Raw genomic sequence first — 18,536 nt, 5'->3', positions numbered from 1 at the left:
AAGATGAATAGCAGAGGAAAAGGGAAATTAAGAATAAAAAATTGCTTTCAGGTGAGTTTTGAAGATGCTCATAATGACTCAGCCAGGAATGTTTCCCTTCTGTAGGAAATTACAAAAAAAAAAACTTAAGCTATAGGATAAAAATACTATAGACTATTGAATGTCTGTATAGTATTGTCCACCTTCCAAGGGGCAAAGAGACTGCTGTGTCTTCAGTGAGCAGAAAAGCAGACACTAGTAGTTATCATTTGCAGATAAGCTGAGACAATGAAAACATAACCTCGTGAATAGTGTGTATGTTGCTGTCTAAAATCAGTTGAATGCACACATATTGTTCTAGTATTGTTCTAGTTACATCTAGATTCAAGGTTTCAAAACATTGGATTTCATTCTTCTAACAAACTGATTTTTTTGAAAGATGTCTCTCTGCTGATTTAAATTGCTATTCCTCATTTTTGCCAGTGTAATTGAGGATGGAATTGCCCCATTGCCCTTGTAGGAAAAATGTTCAGTCCTGTTCCAAATGAACCACAAATAGACTAATCTGTGGAAAACAGTCATCTTCCCTGTAAATGACTGAGAACAACTAATATGCATACTCACATAAAGTAGATGAAACAGAGGTTTAGATCGCTTTGAAAATCAATGTGTACTGGCCACATCTATCTGTAGTTCAAATATTAAATTTTCATTGAATTTCTCCTTTTTCCCACAAGATCAAAAGAAGCATATGGCTTTTTATATGTTTAACTAGGAAAGAAGTTGATATCTCATGTCACGTCAGCTGTTAGGAAGTGCACTGTGCTTTTCCCCTTGCATTTGAAGTGAAAATGGCAATTTCGAACAATTTCACAGAGAAAATGAAAGGAGCAAGAGGATGAAAAATACAGAAGTGCTCATTTGAAGAATAAGTGGCTCTGACACAAATGAAAGGAAAAAAACTCTGAGAAATGTCTATTGTTTTGGCATAGACTATTCTGAAAATTTTATACTGGTTTTAACAGCAGAGAAATATATCTCTACAGAGTCTCCAAAGGAGTGAAGAGGAGTGGGAAAAAAAAAAAAAAAAAAAAAAAAAAAAAAGGAGAGAAAATCAGACTGACTGGCATCTCTGCTGTGTAGTGATTTAAAAACTAGTTTTCTGCTTCACTGCTCAGTCCCCAGAGCAAAATACTTGCAGAAAAGAAAAAGACGAGAGTTACATTAAAGAAAAGCTTTGTCATTTTACTTATGAAGCAGGGTATTTTCCTCTCATGCACAAGGCCAAGATCAGCTCATCAAACACCTCTCCAACTCCACTGCCAGCAATGGCACATGAGGCAAAATAGTGCAGGCTGATAGGTTATAACTGATGGTTAGAAGTTTTTCAGAGCCTATATAACCACTGTAAATACTGATCATGAAACTTTTATGTAATAAAAAATTGTATTTACACTTTTAAATACATTTTCCTTATGGCACAATTCCTCTGCTTCCCTTTGCCTCTTGGCTTCAGAGGTGGGTACCCACACTACGTGGCTCTTCATGCAATAAAATGTACCTTATGTCAGGCAGTGGAGAGAAGGTTCTCAATATTCTTGCTCCATTACCAAAGGTCAGTGAAGTTGGTTGCCTCTAGCCAGTGGTTACCATATAATATATATAGGTCCAAAAGGGTCCACAAAAAAAGGAGAAAATATTTGCTACAAAACATTGTCCAATATCACCATTTGCATCCTACAAAAAAAAAGATGCAGTCGAGGATTCCGTACTGAAAATAAAGTAGTGTATCAATAGTATCCTATCTTAATGAATCTTGTGGAATGAGGTTTCATTACAAGCAATTTTAAAGATACTAATAAATTATTAAAAAGTCCTTAATGAATCATAACTGATTTTAACAGATCCTTTGAAGTAAATTGAGTGTTTAAAACAATAAATTACCAAAATTTCTAACCATTTTTACTGATATAATGCTGAAGATGAATAGCACATACCATAACAAAGAATGACCTTTACCAACCTTTTACAAGTGTAACTGCTTCATTGCAATTTTACTGAGTGTTATGGATTTTTGATAGGGTTACCTTTGGGGATTTTTTTGATACATGAAAATTCTCAGATGTGAGATTTTTTGCTCAGACAGTTACAGCACAGGCTTCTCCTTCCACCCCATTGGTACTTGCTGGTTACCCTTGGTATCCTACATATCCTACATCAGTCCCCACCTAAAGTCACCTCTTTTCAGAATTGATGAATGATTTGTCTTTTTCTGTTGCTTGATAACTTTCTTAGATACAAATAATGTATTCCCTGTAATTTTATTTACCACATTTTGAGAAATAGGCATGCATCTTTCCATCTCCTATCTTTATTATCAAAACCTTGTTAACCTTACATATTGGTGGGAGGGGAGAAGGTTGTTTTTTCCTTAGTTGTTTAATTTATAGTGTTGGAGATAACATATCTATTTGTTTATCTCAAACACAACCTTTGGGGTTATTTTAGGAAGTTCAGCTTTGCCTCAGAATGAGATACGATTACCATTATACCTATCCTGAAGTGAAGTCCCAAAGTAGCTTGAAATTCTTTCTCTATATAAGATTCAGCAATAAGGTAATACTTTTATAAGGTTGTCATGGTGAAACAAGAAGCAGAATAAATTGTTTCTAGTTCTTGATATTTACAGCCAGCAGGTAGAGTGGTCGTTTGCTAAATGACCATAAAAATAACACATGACCATAACACATAAAAAAAAAATAACAGTGAAGATGATAGTAGATGACTAGAAGCAAATAGCTTAGAATGAGAAAGATGGAAAATGTGACAAAATGTGGTAGAAAACACCATGACTTCTTCAGTCAAAGTGCTCACTTAAGGTCACCTGTCTGACAGCCAACATAACCTTTAACCAGTAATTGTAAGCCCAAAAAATACCTGTCTGTATTTGATGATATTTTGATTCGTCTCTGCAATAGTTTCATGAAGGTTTCTTCTCTGTTTCCTTTCAATAAGCTTAAAAAGAGCATATATTATAAATGTAATACAGGGAGAGAGCTGACAGCACAATTATTTCTTTCTATGTCTAGTTCTGTTTGTTTGTTTTTATAAAGACGTTAGAATTTGGTGAAAATCAGCCCTACCTTCTCTATTTTCCTTGACTGTTAACAAATTCAAAGGAAACACAAAAACTAAATTTAAATACTACTCTTTATTTATCTGCCAAAATACTAAAGTTAAATTTCCCTTAACTACTAATACAGTTCACAGGTAGCATGCTAATGTAACTGATGATGAGAATATCCAATAATAAAGACCCACATTTTATCACGGTACTAAAATCGTATTTTTTCTAATTCCAGTGTAAATAGCAACTAAAAATAATTAAGACTGGTCTTCTGCCCCCTCATCAGCTGAGAACTAGAAGTTATAAATGCTTTTTCAAAAGCAAGTGGTATGTCTTCCTATAGTGTCTATCAGTCTGATATGTTGACAAAGATATTTATATGTAGACAGATATTAAAATAAGATAGTGTTCTTTTAATAAAATACATTATTAGCTGACATGGAAATTATTCATCAGCAACATAGCTAGCATCGGAAAATAGTAATTCCATAAAGTATTAGAGACCTTTTAATGAGTGTGTTGTTAATAGCTGTTCCCCGATACTGGTGACCATCTGTGACTGCTTCACCATCTGTGATTGCTGTATAAGTTTGGGAGAGGGAAATAACAGCGGCATTGGACTGAATTTGCAATTTAAATTAATAGCCAACTAGACCTAATGTAATTGATTAATTTGTCTTTGATTATAACTACACACTGAGCTAGACAAAATTAGTTTCTTAGATTTGTTGGCAAAACATGGGTTTGGGAAGTGGCCACACGAAGTTGAAAACAAAATTGTTACATTTATTGAAATCTGAAAAATGAAGAAGTAGATGGAATTGAGATGAAATAGATGAAAAGAGCTGACATGACACTTGAAAAGGTAGTGGATATTTCTTTAAAGATCCGTGACAAATATTGATTATTGTGATTTGCAAAGATTAGTTAGCAGGGGAGCAGCAAAAGCTGTTTGTCAACTCGTTCTAAAAACTTTTACAATTTCTTGACAACATATTAGAATAAACTAGGAAAACAGTGTTTTTTATTGCTAAATAAAATTAATCTTGTTGACTTCTTATCTGAAGTAGCATTTATTTCAGAAGAAATTTCATTTTTAATTAATAATAGTTAATGCTTGCTAAAGTGCTGTGCTTGCCTACAGAGGCAGAAGAGACAAGTTAGTTAATATTCTTTTTATTTCCCTTGTTAAACTGTGCTAAAGTGTTTCCATATTTTTCTATCAACAAGTCTGCATTCTGTACTGACTGATGTGGTTATTCTTGTGTACCTGTATAGACCAATCCATAGCAAGGTATTGGGGAGTTAGGGTACAATTTCAAAATTATTAAAGTTCCACTTCTTAGTGTATCAACATTGAGTGGGAACCTAAATTTACCTCAAAACTAAAATAAATCTTTCAAAAGCACTAGTAATTTTGAATGCAATGTAGATTGCATCTAACCCATTTTGTTGCCTGCTTTCCTAGTTGAAGAGAGTAGGCATCTCCAAAAAAATTCAGCCTAAGGTATATGCTTCTCTTAGGGCAGAGTGAATCAGCCTCCTACCATTAACTGTGGAGAAGTCTGGACATCTGGTTTGAGTAGATTCCTGTATTTTGATATTGCTTAACTTCTTTAAGTTTTAAAGTGTAGCAACAGAGGCGAGACAAAGATGGCAAGGTGGACTGAGGGGACTACCTCTTGTATCAAGTATATTGGCACAAGAAAATCCTGCTTTGGTGTCTGGATTCTAGTAAAAGCCATAACTGCCCAGTACGCACTCGGTGTCTCATTGTATGGCTAAGAGGCTTCTATTATATCATATGATTACACGTATGTATATATATATATATGAATATGTATACATGTGCATTTATAATTATACATATATATTCTTTCAATTAAATGTTATATAGAAGGAGGGTGCACAGGTCTATATATTACTACCCTCACACGTATACACACACTGTGTGTGTTTAAGTAAAATTATATGGAGATTAAAATAAATAAATAAAATACCATCTTAATTCATTTTTAAGAATGTAAAGTAGATTTTTCAGTCTCAGGTGAAACAAAGACCTGGTGAGCATCTACTTTGTTTTGCAATAGATTTCTCATCTTCCTGACCTTTAGCAGATTACTAGCATTTATTTTTTTTTGATACTGTTTGCTGCTGCTTATTCACAGATACCACAAGCTTCCATCTCAGTTACAGAAAGTATGTGGTTAAGATACAAATCCATACAATGAAACAAATTTAAAACTCCTTGTGATCTATTGGCAATCAAGACTCCAGAATAGTGATTCAGTATTGTTTCTTCTATTGCAGACAAAAGGTTCTTCAAGCATTACTCCATCTGGCACTCAGAAGAAGGTGAAGAGGACTCTGCCCAACCCACCTCCAGAGGAAGCAACAGCAGGAACTCAGTCACCATATACTTCTGTGGGATCCGTTTCACGCAGAAGGATTTGCAGGACCACCACTATGGCCAGAGCCAAAATTCTTCAGGATATAGACAGGGAATTGGATCTGGTTGAACGGGAATCCGCCAAGCTTAGGAAAAAGCAAGCAGAGCTAGATGAGGAGGAGAAAGAAATAGATGCCAAATTGAGATACTTGGAAATGGGCATTAATAGAAGGAAAGAGGCCTTATTAAAAGAAAGAGAAAAGAGAGAGCGTGCCTATCTCCAAGGAGTAGCAGAAGAACGTGATTATATGTCAGACAGTGAAGTTAATAATACCAGGTCAACAAGAATAGAAACTCAACACGGCTTGGAAAGACCACGTACTGCACCCCAAACAGAATTTAATCAGTTTATTCCACCACAAACCCAGCCAGAAACACAGTTTGCCCCTGCTACAAGCCCATATGCTCAATATCAATATTCATCTCCTGCCCTGCCTACACAAGCACCAACTCAGTTCACACAGCAATCACATTACCAACAACAGCAGCCTTTGTATCACCAGCAGGTTTCACCCTATCAGACCCAAACAGCTTTCCAAACTGGAGCTACTATGTCCTTTACTCAACAGGCTCAACCTCCACCAACTCAACAGCCGTCATATCAGCTCCCATCACAGATGATGGTGATACAGCCAAAGCCGAGACAAACTCCATTATATTTGGAGCCTAAGATAACAACAAACTATGATGTGATTCGCAATCAGCCTCTCATGATAGCACCAGTTTCAACTGACAATAGTTATGCAGTTTCCCAACTAGGTAGTAAATACTCTACCTTGGACTTAAGGTTAGGACTAGACGAGAGAAACAGCATGGCAAGCAGCCCTATATCAAGCATATCTGCAGATTCATTCTATGCAGATATAGACCACCACCATACACCCCGAAATTATGTGCTGATTGATGACATAGGAGAACTTACTAAAGGAACAGGAACACTGGGTTCCAGTTTTAGCCTCCATGAGAAAGATCTTACCAAAACAGATAGACTACTTCGCACAGCTGAGGCCAGGAGAGCACAAGAAGTATCAGACTTCCTAGCACCACTGCAGACTTCTTCTAGGTTACATTCCTATGTTAAAGCTGATGAAGACCCAATGGAGGACCCTTATGAGCTCAAACTTCTGAAACATCAGATAAAGCAAGAGTTCCGTAGAGGTGCAGAAAGTCTTGATCACTTGGCTGGCCTGTCACAGTATTACCATGCGGAGGGTAGCTACAGGCATTTTCCCAAATCTGAGAAATACAGCATAGGTAGGCTTACCCTTGAGAAACAGGCTGCTAAGCAGCTTCCAGCAGCCCTCCTCTACCAAAAGCAGTCAAAACACAAGAAAACTTTGATAGACCCCAAACTAACAAAGTTTTCACCCATCCAAGAAAGCAGAGACCTTGAGCCTGACTATTCAACCTACATGACTTCATCAAGCACTTCATCACTTGGGGGAATTACTACTAGGGCAAGGCTTCTTCAGGATGATATCACTTTTGGCCTTAGAAAAAACATCACTGACCAACAGAAGTACATGGGGCCACCACTGACTTCATCCATTGGAGCAGGCCTTGGGACCGCACTAGGTCCAGCAATGAGATCCACATTACAAGATGAAGCAGACAAGTCTTATAGCAGTGGTAGTAGATCTAGGCCCTCATCTAGACCCTCCTCAGTTTATGGGCTTGATTTGTCATTGAAAAGGGATTCTTCCAGTTCTTCTTTAAGACTGAAAGCCCAAGAAGCTGAACCCCTAGATGTTTCGTTTAGCCATGCAGCACCTTCTGGAAGAACTAAACCCACCAGTCTACCTATTAGCCAAAGCAGGGGAAGGATCCCAATAGTAGCACAGAATTCAGAGGAAGAGAGCCCACTAAGTCCCGTTGGCCAGCCAATGGGAATGGCAAGAGCAGCAGCTGGACCCTTGCCACCAATATCTGCAGATACCAGGGACCAGTTTGGATCGAGCCATTCATTACCTGAGGTCCAGCAACATATGAGGGAGGAGTCACGGACTCGAGGCTATGATCGAGATATAGCCTTCATCATGGATGACTTCCAGCATGCCATGTCAGACAGTGAAGGTAAATTAGGCCTCAGACTGGTATCTTACTATCACAACGCAAACCCTCATTTCTATGCATGCGTCTGATTTTTGTTATACCACAAAGACTTGTTCTTACTTTTCCTTGGTGCATCTTCTGTGTATCTACATTTCTGGGGTTTTATTTGTTTTGTTTTACTTGATATTTTTTATTTTACCCTAACTGCAGTTTCTGGATGGTGTTAAGCTACTCAAGCATGCTCACTGTATTGTTGATTTACATTCCTTTTGGCTTGCTCATGCATTTTCTTTTTCTTTTGTTTATATCTACTTTTCTAATGACGGTGTGTAGAATATTCTGTGTACAGTTCATACCCTACCATCAGTCTTTATGTGGAGTCCTTTCCAGTGACAGTGGATCATTGAACTTATCTGCAATAGTTTTTGTTTGGATTTGGAAATAATCTCCCAAATCCTCTAAAGAAATCTAGTAATTTTAATTGCATGAAATTTCATTATAGAATTCAAGAATTGATAGTTCCATCTCCTGATGCACCACTTTAAATCTACATATATAGAGAAATAGAATGTTCATTAAGTACATATTGTACATTTGAACCATATAGAACTTAACGTGGTGGCAGAATAGCATTCTACATATGGTTTGTTGACAGCATCCTGTTATGTGGAATTCTGTGCATTCAGACTTGTGATGATGTAAGATAATTTGTCATTTGGATGGTGCAAGACAATCACATCCTTCAATAAACTTCCATAAAGTATTTTATTTCTATTGATTGATATGCAGCATAGCTGTTTTTATATGCACCACATACAATATGTCTGCCAAATAAGCACAAGAGTTTTTCTCACTTAGGTTCATGAAAGGAACCTTTCTGATGTATAATAAATGGTGCAATTAAAAATGTTTCTTCTAAATAAGTACAGCAGAATGTTAAAACTGATGTTAAGTACTGAATAATTGCAGATTATGTATCACTTTTGTTTGAATCAGTTCAGACTTAATATATTCTAAATTGTTTAAAAATCATAAAGACAGTTTGAAAGAAAATGAAAGTAATATGTTTAAAATTGTATGCGCTCCCTTAACTTTTTCTTATGTGTATTTACTGCACAATAAAAGAGACTTTGCATGTGCTATATTGTCTGTAAATGGCAATGATTGTCTCAAAAGACACATTTGCATGATTATGAAGTAGTACAGTTTATTTTTCAGGTTTATATTAACCTCGGTGTTCCTTTGTATGTTATTGCCTTTTTACAAAAGCTGAATCTTTCATAATGGTTAGAAAATGAAATCTGTTTGCTGTCCTGATACTACAATATATTGCAGTATTTTATTCTGTTTCTTTTCATATTACTTAGATATTAACCTCCTCATGAAGTCTGCATTTCAGAGGAGGTTCAAGAGTGTCACCATTTTTGATTTTCATCACAAATTTAAGTATTCTCACTATTCTTAAATTCTTAACACAAACACACATACACACATACACGCACACACACACACATATGGCCATATAATTAAACCACAAGTCAGTTAAAAGAACCCCTCCCCAGGTTATCTTGTCTCGACTCAATTTGTGACTACATTGAAGGGTCACATTGTGCAAAACTTTCCGCATGAAAAATAAGGATAATCAAACTGGACTGCAAAAAGATGATCTGGCGCTATTCTACCTCATATAAGCAGGTCATAGGGAATTTTATTTCTGCACTACAGTGCATTACGTCTCTGTTATGTATTTGTACAAGGCATGCGTTTTACATATTAGGTTAGATCTGGTTTGGTTTTAACTTAGTTTCTGATTAGTTTGACTCTTTCAGAAGCATTCTATCTCAATTAAAATGTTCCTTATTAGACTGACAGGTCTCTGAATACCAGGCTTCCCCTTTCTGCAATATATGTTTTTCTAATTTTTCTCATCTTCTGGCTGAACCATTTTATGTATAGGTTTAGTAAATAAAACACTTCAAGCACCTTGAATTGAAAATAATCCATGTAATTGGGTGTAAGACACAATTTATCCCTGAAAAGTGATTACAGTTTTTCAAAAAGTTATGGTCTTCTTTTCTCAGGACTGTACTTCTCTCTCAAGTGCCCTGACAGTGGACAGCTACTCTTGCTATTTGTATTCAACTTTTTAGCACAGATTTCTTTTCTTTTTATTGCTTAATTTTATGAATGTAAAAAGTCAGCTCAGTATATATAAATTGTACCTTTTCTCACCTCAAGGATTATTTTTCTTTTAAATACTGATTGTTGACTCTATCATAGAGCTTAGTAACTTAAAATTCAGGCATGAAAGCATCAATGAAATTGAATCTGCACACTGATTTTTCACCATGCACACACAGTTGAAAATATAAAACAATATCTTTAGTGATAGTCTCTGTTGATGACATGAAATTACTGTGAATGCTCAGGCTTGCACTCTGCCAATAACAGTAGTATCTGTTGTACATCTATAGTACATCTATAACTGTATTATCTCTCATGATCACTGCAGCACAGCTGACCCTTGGTAAATTTTCATCCATGGGATATAGAGTGATTTCCTCTGTGAGTGATTTAGATGAGGGATTTTTCTGATCAAGATTCTTGGAATCTACAACCTAGCATCCAATCTCACCTTTTTTAATTGTTTAATTAACAGTATTGAACCTTACTGACTACAGAAAAAGTTTTTGCAGGTGGAGCAATCTGACTCTAAGACCGTCAGTGATTCATCTTGGCCAAATCAAGCCAAAAACGGTAGTGTGCTTTACTGGAGGACCTGTTGGTGTTAGGTCAGAGGTTGGACTGGGTGATCTTGGAGGTCTCTTCTAACTTAGATGATTCTGTGATTCTGTACATATGAGTGTGGTGTGTATGTTTATATACACATAACGTTTTGAAATTCCCTATAAAATATGCACATTCATCATAGTTTTGAGGGGAAAATAAATAAATAAATAAAAAATAGCCCGGTCTGAACTGCAGCATGGAAATTCTGTGTATGTGCTAGCTTTTTTAAGGAAGTCCAGCAAAAGTTATTTCAGGTGAGATGGCAGGAGGAAAAGAGGAAAAAAAAACAAACATTATTTTTTCTGCTCAGCTGATGACACTGGTTGTGATAGTCAACATTAGCATATGGGATCAGAAAACTTCATTAGGTTTTTACTATAAGCCTCAGTAAGAAGTTCTCTCAAGATGAGTTATGAACCAGAGGCATTAGCAGGCATTAGCCAACTGGCACAAATGTGTAAAGCATAAAATCTGTGTATTAGATTGTAGTGTTTTATTGACAGCAGTTAATCAGTAACTGATCACTAGCCATACAAGTATTAACCTTTACTTATGTTTCTTTACTTCTTACATGCTTATCTGAACATTATTTTCAAACTGTTGTTTGATAGATCAAATTATGCACGGTTAAGAAGGAAGAGACTGCATAACATCAGAACCAAAATTAAGATCTGTCCAAAGACCTGATATAATATCAGTGTTTTTTTTTTTTACCACATAGAGGACATACAGAATATTATTAATTTTTAAAATCATGCATATACACTTTTCCTGTTTTGGAAGTAATTTAAAGAAATAGTCAAGAAAAAAACACAACTTTGTTTTTCCATTAAATATTTTTTTTTCCAAGCATTTATTAAACCAATTTGATTACATTTAACAACAACAACAAAAAAAATAGATAAGACTATGCACACTACCATTTTGCATTTTTTGCAAGTTCTCTCTCATGTCGTGGAACAATTGCACTCATTCTTGTTACTATAGCAACAGCTGACCTTATTTTAGGTTTGCAATTTCTGATATTTTTGCTGAAACAAATACCATCTTTCTTCTAATTTTCAATTTATCTTTCTTATTAAAACATAATCTAATAACAATTTTATAACTAGCTGCAAATCTTTGGTTTACATTGATGGGCAATATATACAAAAATCTGTATGTTACATAGTAGAAATGTTATTAAATGCATAGAAGCTGATTCTAGTGAAACCTACTAGTGTGAAAGCTACTTGTTGTCCCGATAGTCAGTAGGCATCAATCTAATTAATTAATTAATTAATTAATATTTATTTATAAATATTAAATATTAATTAAATATTTGAAAAACTGATTTAAATAAAACAGTGTTATTTAATCGCCCATGAGTATCTAATACAACAGATTTTATACCAGTTTACTGTTGCAAATATAGGAACATTAGTCTTAGCAAGTTATTTCATGAAGAACATTCTTGGTAACTTTCCAAGCAGAAAGTTCATACTGCAAAACTGGGGGATGGAATTCAAAGTGAGAACACCTGCAATAATTCTGCCTAGAATTATGAAAAATATAGATAGCTTTTAGTTCATATCGTCTTCATAAAGCAGGCTCAGTTTTCATGTCAGTAGTTTTAGATGATCTCCAAAATATTTTGAATAATTTTTAGTTCCAAAATTTGGGAATTGGTGGAAGTAGGTGCTTGAGGGTTTATTATCATTATTGTTATTATTTTATTTTTAGCCTACTGTAGAGTAACTAATTTCACTATTTTTTTAATCAAACATTTTAGAATTGTTTGAAGTCTGCCGTGTATTTCTGAGCTGCTGGAAAGAAGGACATGGCTATAGCACTCAGCAGTGTGTTTCTTCTGATATTTAATATCCATAGTTATAAACTAAACAGAATCTTCTCACTCTGTTTTATCACTTACAGCTAAATTATGCCTTAGTTCAATGTCTCAAATCTCGCCTGTAACTTTGCTTTAGCTGCATGGCCAATTAATTGATAACCACTATGCATGTTTGCTATGCACAATGCACATTATTGCCCTTTGCCCAGCACCGGATCAGAGCATTTGACCTGTCCTTGGTTTTCAAAGCCTATCATCTGCGTCGTGAAGAAACAGATTGGTTTGACAAGCCCAGGGAATCTCGTTTGGAGAATGGACATGGTCTGGACAGAAGGCTGCCAGAGAAGTTGTCCCACTCTCGACCACCAAGTCAACATCAAGATCAAATTAGCTGCCAAGTAAGCCATTACTTCAGCTTTATAACTGTTTGAAAAATTAACTATCATGCTGTCCAATAGTGTAGAGAGTATGGGATTAATTAAATTCCAGCAGCTTTCAGCTGAAGTGCCATCAATACTGGATGACGGCATTAGAAAAGAATTGCTCTGCATTTCAGTATTAATTTTTTGGGTTGTTTTTTAATTTCTGAAACATATCTGGAAGGAGTTAATCTACTAACCAAAACCATATATATATTAGATTTTCCTATTAAGAAAAAACATAGTTGTTCCAATTTTAGCTTATCAGCTTTATCTGATCCAATTTCAAGCCCCTTACAGTAGTCTAAGGAAAAGATTTATTTTAGTTTAGTTTAGTTTAGTTTAGTTTAGTTTTTAATCCTGTTAACATTGTCTCACACTAGTAGCTGGTCAGTGTAATTCCAAGAGCTTGTAATCAAGTACTGAACATATAAACAAGACTTCATAAATCTAATAATTAAAACATCTCATTTATCATGATGAGAAAGAAAAATACCATATGTTTTTTTCCAAACATGCTGATTTGAAATCTAGTTCATCTTAGTATACCATCACATATCCTCTTTGTATAAATGAAGTTTACATATCTCATGTGTTATCTTTAAGTAATTCACTTGGTTATTTAAGCTATCATTTTTACTGATTGACTGTAATGATACTCTTTTCCATAAGGTACAATGCAAGGAAGGTGTATTGCATGGCCCCTTGATGCTACTTAATAACATCAAGTGGTATGTTAATTCCTCAAATAACGTTCAAGCAGGACTATCCTACTCTCATGCAGCCTTAGAAACTTTTTTGGATGATGAATATTTTCACTGACATTTGACAGTAGAATGTAGCTTTTATGAATTAAGCATTCAAATATCTTAAAATACAAGCTGTTATTTAATTTTTTTTCTCTCCTTTGCCTATCTCTGATTTAGCATATCTATAGATTTATACAGGCTAGGTTGTACTGAGCCTAGCCATTTCTTGTTGAGAAAGAGGGCTTTACAATATACAGTCTTACAGGAATCTATTAAAACAGATCTCACCACAAACCAGTTTTATTTCAGGATAAAGGATGTTTTAGTCTTCACAGCACTTAATATCACTGGAAATGAGAAAAAAAGAAAAAAAAAAAAAAAGAGCACTTTCATCCTCTTCATCCTCATGAGAAATATGCTGATTATGTTGTTATTCTGAACATACAAAATTGTATTTGATCAATTCAGCATCATGGCATAAAGTTTAAAATTTGCTTTGAAAATCAGGTTTGCCCAAGAACATGGTTACTGTTATCCTGATATGGAGGTGGTCAGTAAGATTTAAAAGTATTTAACTTTTAGAGATTGATTTACCCTTGGAAAAAGTTCCAAGGTGTTACTAATCACAAAGGTCCGATCTTTGTGGCTTTTCTGTTTGTTTGTTTTGTTTTGCTTCGTCATTTAAATAGCACTACGATAGGATTGGTTGAAAGACTTTGATCAACATTTTTGGGGAGGAAAGTTAAGGTAGCTGAGAAATCTTGTGTTATTGGATTATTTCAAGAAGCAATATATATATAAATTTATTCTCCCTGAAGCTACTGCGGTAGCCCCCTGCTTATGTGAAAATAGAGATACTGCATTTAAAATGTTGCCAAGGGCATTTTTTAAGGTTTTGATAATTGGAAATTTGATTGTGTACATGTTTTGAATAGTTCTGTGGGGTGTCTTTACTCATGTAATTTCTGTGAACAGAAATATAAAGCTGCTGCAAAAGAAAAGTGATGTGGAAGAAAAGGTTTTTCAACAATTCCCTCTTTATCTATTTCAGTCCAGGTTAGCTATGGTAATTCACCCACTGATACAAAATAATTTCAGTGTGTCTTCAGATGTGAGAAATGCCAGCTCTCATGAACTCAGCATCACAAATATTGTCAAAACATTGGTCAGAAATTGTGCACATTGAAAATCTCTTGTGAGCATTTGATACAATAACAAAGAAAACTGATTTTCAGACACATCTAGCTATGAAATTACTTTAAGACAAAATAAAGTGTCAGAGACATTTTAAAATATTTCAATCATTAGCTTCACATTGAATTCTGAAAATAGAACACTTAGCAATAGAAGCAAATAAATCATCATTAATGTATTTATTTTTTAACATTCATTTTATGATTTGAAGTTGTCATGAAAAATAAACATTTTTCAAGACAGTGAGTTCGTTGAGACAAAGTAAACACTCTGCAAAGGCTTTTTTAGTCTTGTCTCTTCTGTGAATTAAGAAAAAAAGAAGAAAAAAAAAAAATTACCACCACCATGAAAAACTGAATATTGTCCCATGCTTTCTGTCTATTGTATCCACAGAGTTGTAGTGTCCAGGCACAATGTACTCTGGAGCCCAAAATGACAAATCATTCTTCATCCTGTCCATGTGAACATGTCCAACTTCACTTGGAGCTTTCCTTGCTGCAAAAGCTTTCCTGAATTAGTTAGGACTAACAGTAACACTAATTAAGCAATTGCAACTCTTTTAAATCACATACTGAGCAAAAAACAACTGTAGAAGGAAGTATTTGAATGAGTAGCACTAATCTTCTTGTCACATCAAAGTTTCCAAATACACTTATCCAATGTAAATTTGTCATATTTGCTTTTTATAAAAATATTTTATTGACAACTATCATATCTGTACTCCAGAATATTTTGTTTCACACATGTGAAACATAAATTTCTTTACTAGATGAAATCAGAATTGTTCAATTATGTCCCACAGAGCTTGTGTAATTAACGGTAATAAATAAAGCACAACCCTATGCTTTTTATACAAGAATGCACAGAGTAACAACCCTGAACTTCATGGTTTCCATGGATTTCTTATAATTTAGGGATTAAGTTCATATATGCCATATTAGTAATACTAAAATATTTGTTTCTATAGCAACTTCTGTAGTTCCACATAGTATTCCTAAATCACATTAAATTGCAGTGTAGTTTAGTATCTTGATAGCTCTATAGTAATTCTGAACTGTTTATTTGAGCAGGGTAAGCAGAGTTTAGACCTAATCAATACGTAATCTATTGCAGATTTCTTACTGACCCATGTTAACCTCAGCAGTTTACTTGGTAACTGCCAGTTGATCAGCTGCTTCTTTTAATCTCCAGAGATTATGTCTCTTTTAATGAAGATTTTCTGTGAAAAAAATATTATTTTACCCTGAAATAATTTGACTATTTCAAAGAGGCTGTGAAAGAACAGTAGGAAGAGGTGCCAGGGAAGTAAGAGATCATGCCAAGGAGATGAACAGTGAAATTACATCTACAGGTGATGTAAACATCTTAATCGGTGGAATAAATACAGAACTTCCAGTGATTGTAGATGGTCTTTTAGGCTCTAAGTGATTGATAAAATCACAAACTCATCATAAGTATATTGTCATCAGTTCTGTTTGGCAACAGTTTTCTAATCACACACACAAAAATAAAAAATAAAGAAAGCTAGGGCTCCAGAGATTCAATATTTTTAAATGTCAACCCCCTATTTCTAAAGCCCTTCTGAAAACTATATGCTTATCTCTGTTCATGGGACTGTACAACTTTCTTAAAGTAACATTTAAAACATGTCTTTTTAGGGGGAATTCAATAATATTCTATTTAAATATGATGAAATATTCAGTTTAAAAATGATGAAAAAATGGGTTGTAAGGTGAGTAATAGGGTTAAAATGAGAAAGTGCTATTTATGAAAGAGATCTATAAGGCTACCTGCAAACTTCTTTGCCAGATTTTACAAATCCATACTCTTTGGTTGTGATAGTTTTCCAACTCTCAAGGAGATTACATTAAATTTCTATAAAACTGCTTTCTCTATTTAAGGCTTTATAGAAAACATATATGTTCTCTAGAAACACAATGAGAAATATGAGATTTCTAAATTCCGTGTAATTGTTAGAATATCTAATATAATGAGTAAATTGTTGCCCGCTCACTGCAAGTCAAGATGGAATTTAGCAGGCTGTTAGTTATTTTTCTGTTACCCAATACTATTATTCTCACTGCATGAGAAAGTGATTTCTAGATCAACAGTTCAGTATTGACTTCTGTGAAGAAGCAAACACCACTCACTTAGCATTTCATTCATAGTCAGGAGCATTGTGTTGTTAAAATAATCCTAAGTACTTCTTTTGCAAGTTAGCTCTATCAGTGATCTATACGTAGAGAGAAATTTCCACCATTAGGATTTCTAGAGAACTTGGTGTTCTTGCTCTACACAGAGGAAATGCAGCAGCTCAAAGGAGCAGGATTACCTTTGCTGTGGCAGTTATTGTTGCTGGCTGTCACAGGGCTTGCATGCTCATGCAAGTTTCTATGGTATTCAGAAATTAGGTTTCTGAATTTCTTTAACCCCTCGCCTTGATCATCCACCATCCTCTTCCTGGACACACAGTTCAGGTAAAATCTCCTTTGAAGACTGCATTTGCTAAAGGACTACAGTCAGACGTATCTGCTGAGGTTCACCTTATCATGTTTTCCTAGATTTTGGTGGAAGGAGAAGTGTAGCACCACTTAAAAACAGAGACTACAGTGGCTGTGTTGACCAGCTCAAAAGCCCAGTTAATACTTTTTAGTTGTTATTATGGAGTTTGCCTAGAGTACTAAAATACATTTATTGTATTTTAGTTCTTCTACTTAAATAAAGCACTACAGAAATTTAGTCATCTTAATTGTTCTCATTACCTCATAGAATTTGCTTCAGTGAGACTTCCATAGAATTTCTTTATCAGACAAAAAGCATAAAGACAACAAGAGGAAAATAAAGTCTACATTTAAACTGTAATTTTCTGTAACACTGGTAGAAAAGCTCAGCACATTTATTTGCTATTCATTCCATTTTTGGAAGGGCTTAAAGCTGACTGATAACATCAAACATGACCAGAGCTTAAATAACTGGAGGAGATACTCTATACTCTAGTTTTCATTTAACTCACTGGGTTGCAACCCCCAAGGGCCTGCTGAGTAATGTGCTGAAAAATGTGACCTGAATCCCATGTCAGCTCAGACAGCACATTAGGGAGGATGATAGACTGGAGAGTCTATCCAGTCTGTGATCAGAAGAGGAGGGCATTGCTGGTGCTGAACAACAAGAGTCAGTGCTCAAATGTACTGAGTGCTCCCAGAGAGCTGAGGAAAGGATCTCCGTGGCAGGGACATATGGCAGAAATCTGTGTTTTCTGTAGTGAATAAACAAGGGATCGAGTCACCTTCAGCCCTACAACCTAAAATCTAGGCTTGGGAATTTACACATCCTCCGTTCCTGCACCTTTACAGAAGGTGTTGCCCTTCTGCACCATAGCTCAGCTGTATACTGAAGTGATTGTGTGACTGCAGTGGGGTCTCTCTGTGTATTCATGGAGATAACTGGGGGACTAATCAGCAAGAAGGACCCCCAGGCATATGTTCTTGTGAATTAAATCTCCTTCAGAGAAAGTTAGAAAAAGATGTGAACAATTGGAAGCACTAAATGACTTGTATTCTGAAGGGTCTTGAATATACTAGATTTCAGATAAATACGGTCATTAGTGGTTAAAGTAAAACCATCAAAACCAACATAACTTTTCTTCCTTGCATAATCTGTTTACAGCAACCCCTGTTTTTTCCTGTGTATTCTCCTGCCACTTTCAGACACAAACCATTCTGAAGGTAAATGCCTAATGTCATCTTCAATTTAAGTACTGATTCCCACAAACACTAAAAAATAATATACTACCCTGAATACTAATAAACTTTAATGCTTTTATTCATAACTTTATGAATCAGTAAGATTTATACTTATCATAAAATTCTGGAAGTGAAAATAATGAGAAAGTAATAGACTAAAGTAGGAAACAGTCTAAATTTTCTGATATATTTTTCAGTAAATC

General features: G+C 35.0%; 1 protein-coding gene across 16 annotated transcripts in view; it reads left to right on the top strand.

Annotated features, from left to right (window-relative positions):
* Positions 1 to 18,536, top strand: part of PCLO (piccolo presynaptic cytomatrix protein) — a 361,820-nt gene that overhangs the window by 205,866 nt on the left and 137,418 nt on the right. For 15 of the 16 annotated variants that reach the window (XR_011092109.1, XM_068669948.1, XM_068669944.1 and 12 more), the window contains exons 7-8: positions 5,417 to 7,628; positions 12,478 to 12,626. Coding sequence is in view for 14 of the 16 variants with exons in the window: in XM_068669948.1 (XP_068526049.1) it covers positions 5,417 to 7,628; positions 12,478 to 12,626 (2,361 nt within the window). In the remaining 2 variants the exon portion in view is untranslated. Of the gene's footprint in view, positions 1 to 5,416; positions 7,629 to 12,477; positions 12,627 to 18,256; positions 18,316 to 18,536 lie in introns of all 16 variants that reach the window. The other variant, XR_011092110.1, reaches the window with a different exon arrangement.

Source organism: Anas acuta, chromosome 1 (assembly GCF_963932015.1).
Source record: "Anas acuta chromosome 1, bAnaAcu1.1, whole genome shotgun sequence".
Taxonomy (NCBI): Eukaryota; Metazoa; Chordata; class Aves; order Anseriformes; family Anatidae; genus Anas; species Anas acuta.
This window is presented reverse-complemented; position numbering and strand designations above follow the sequence as displayed.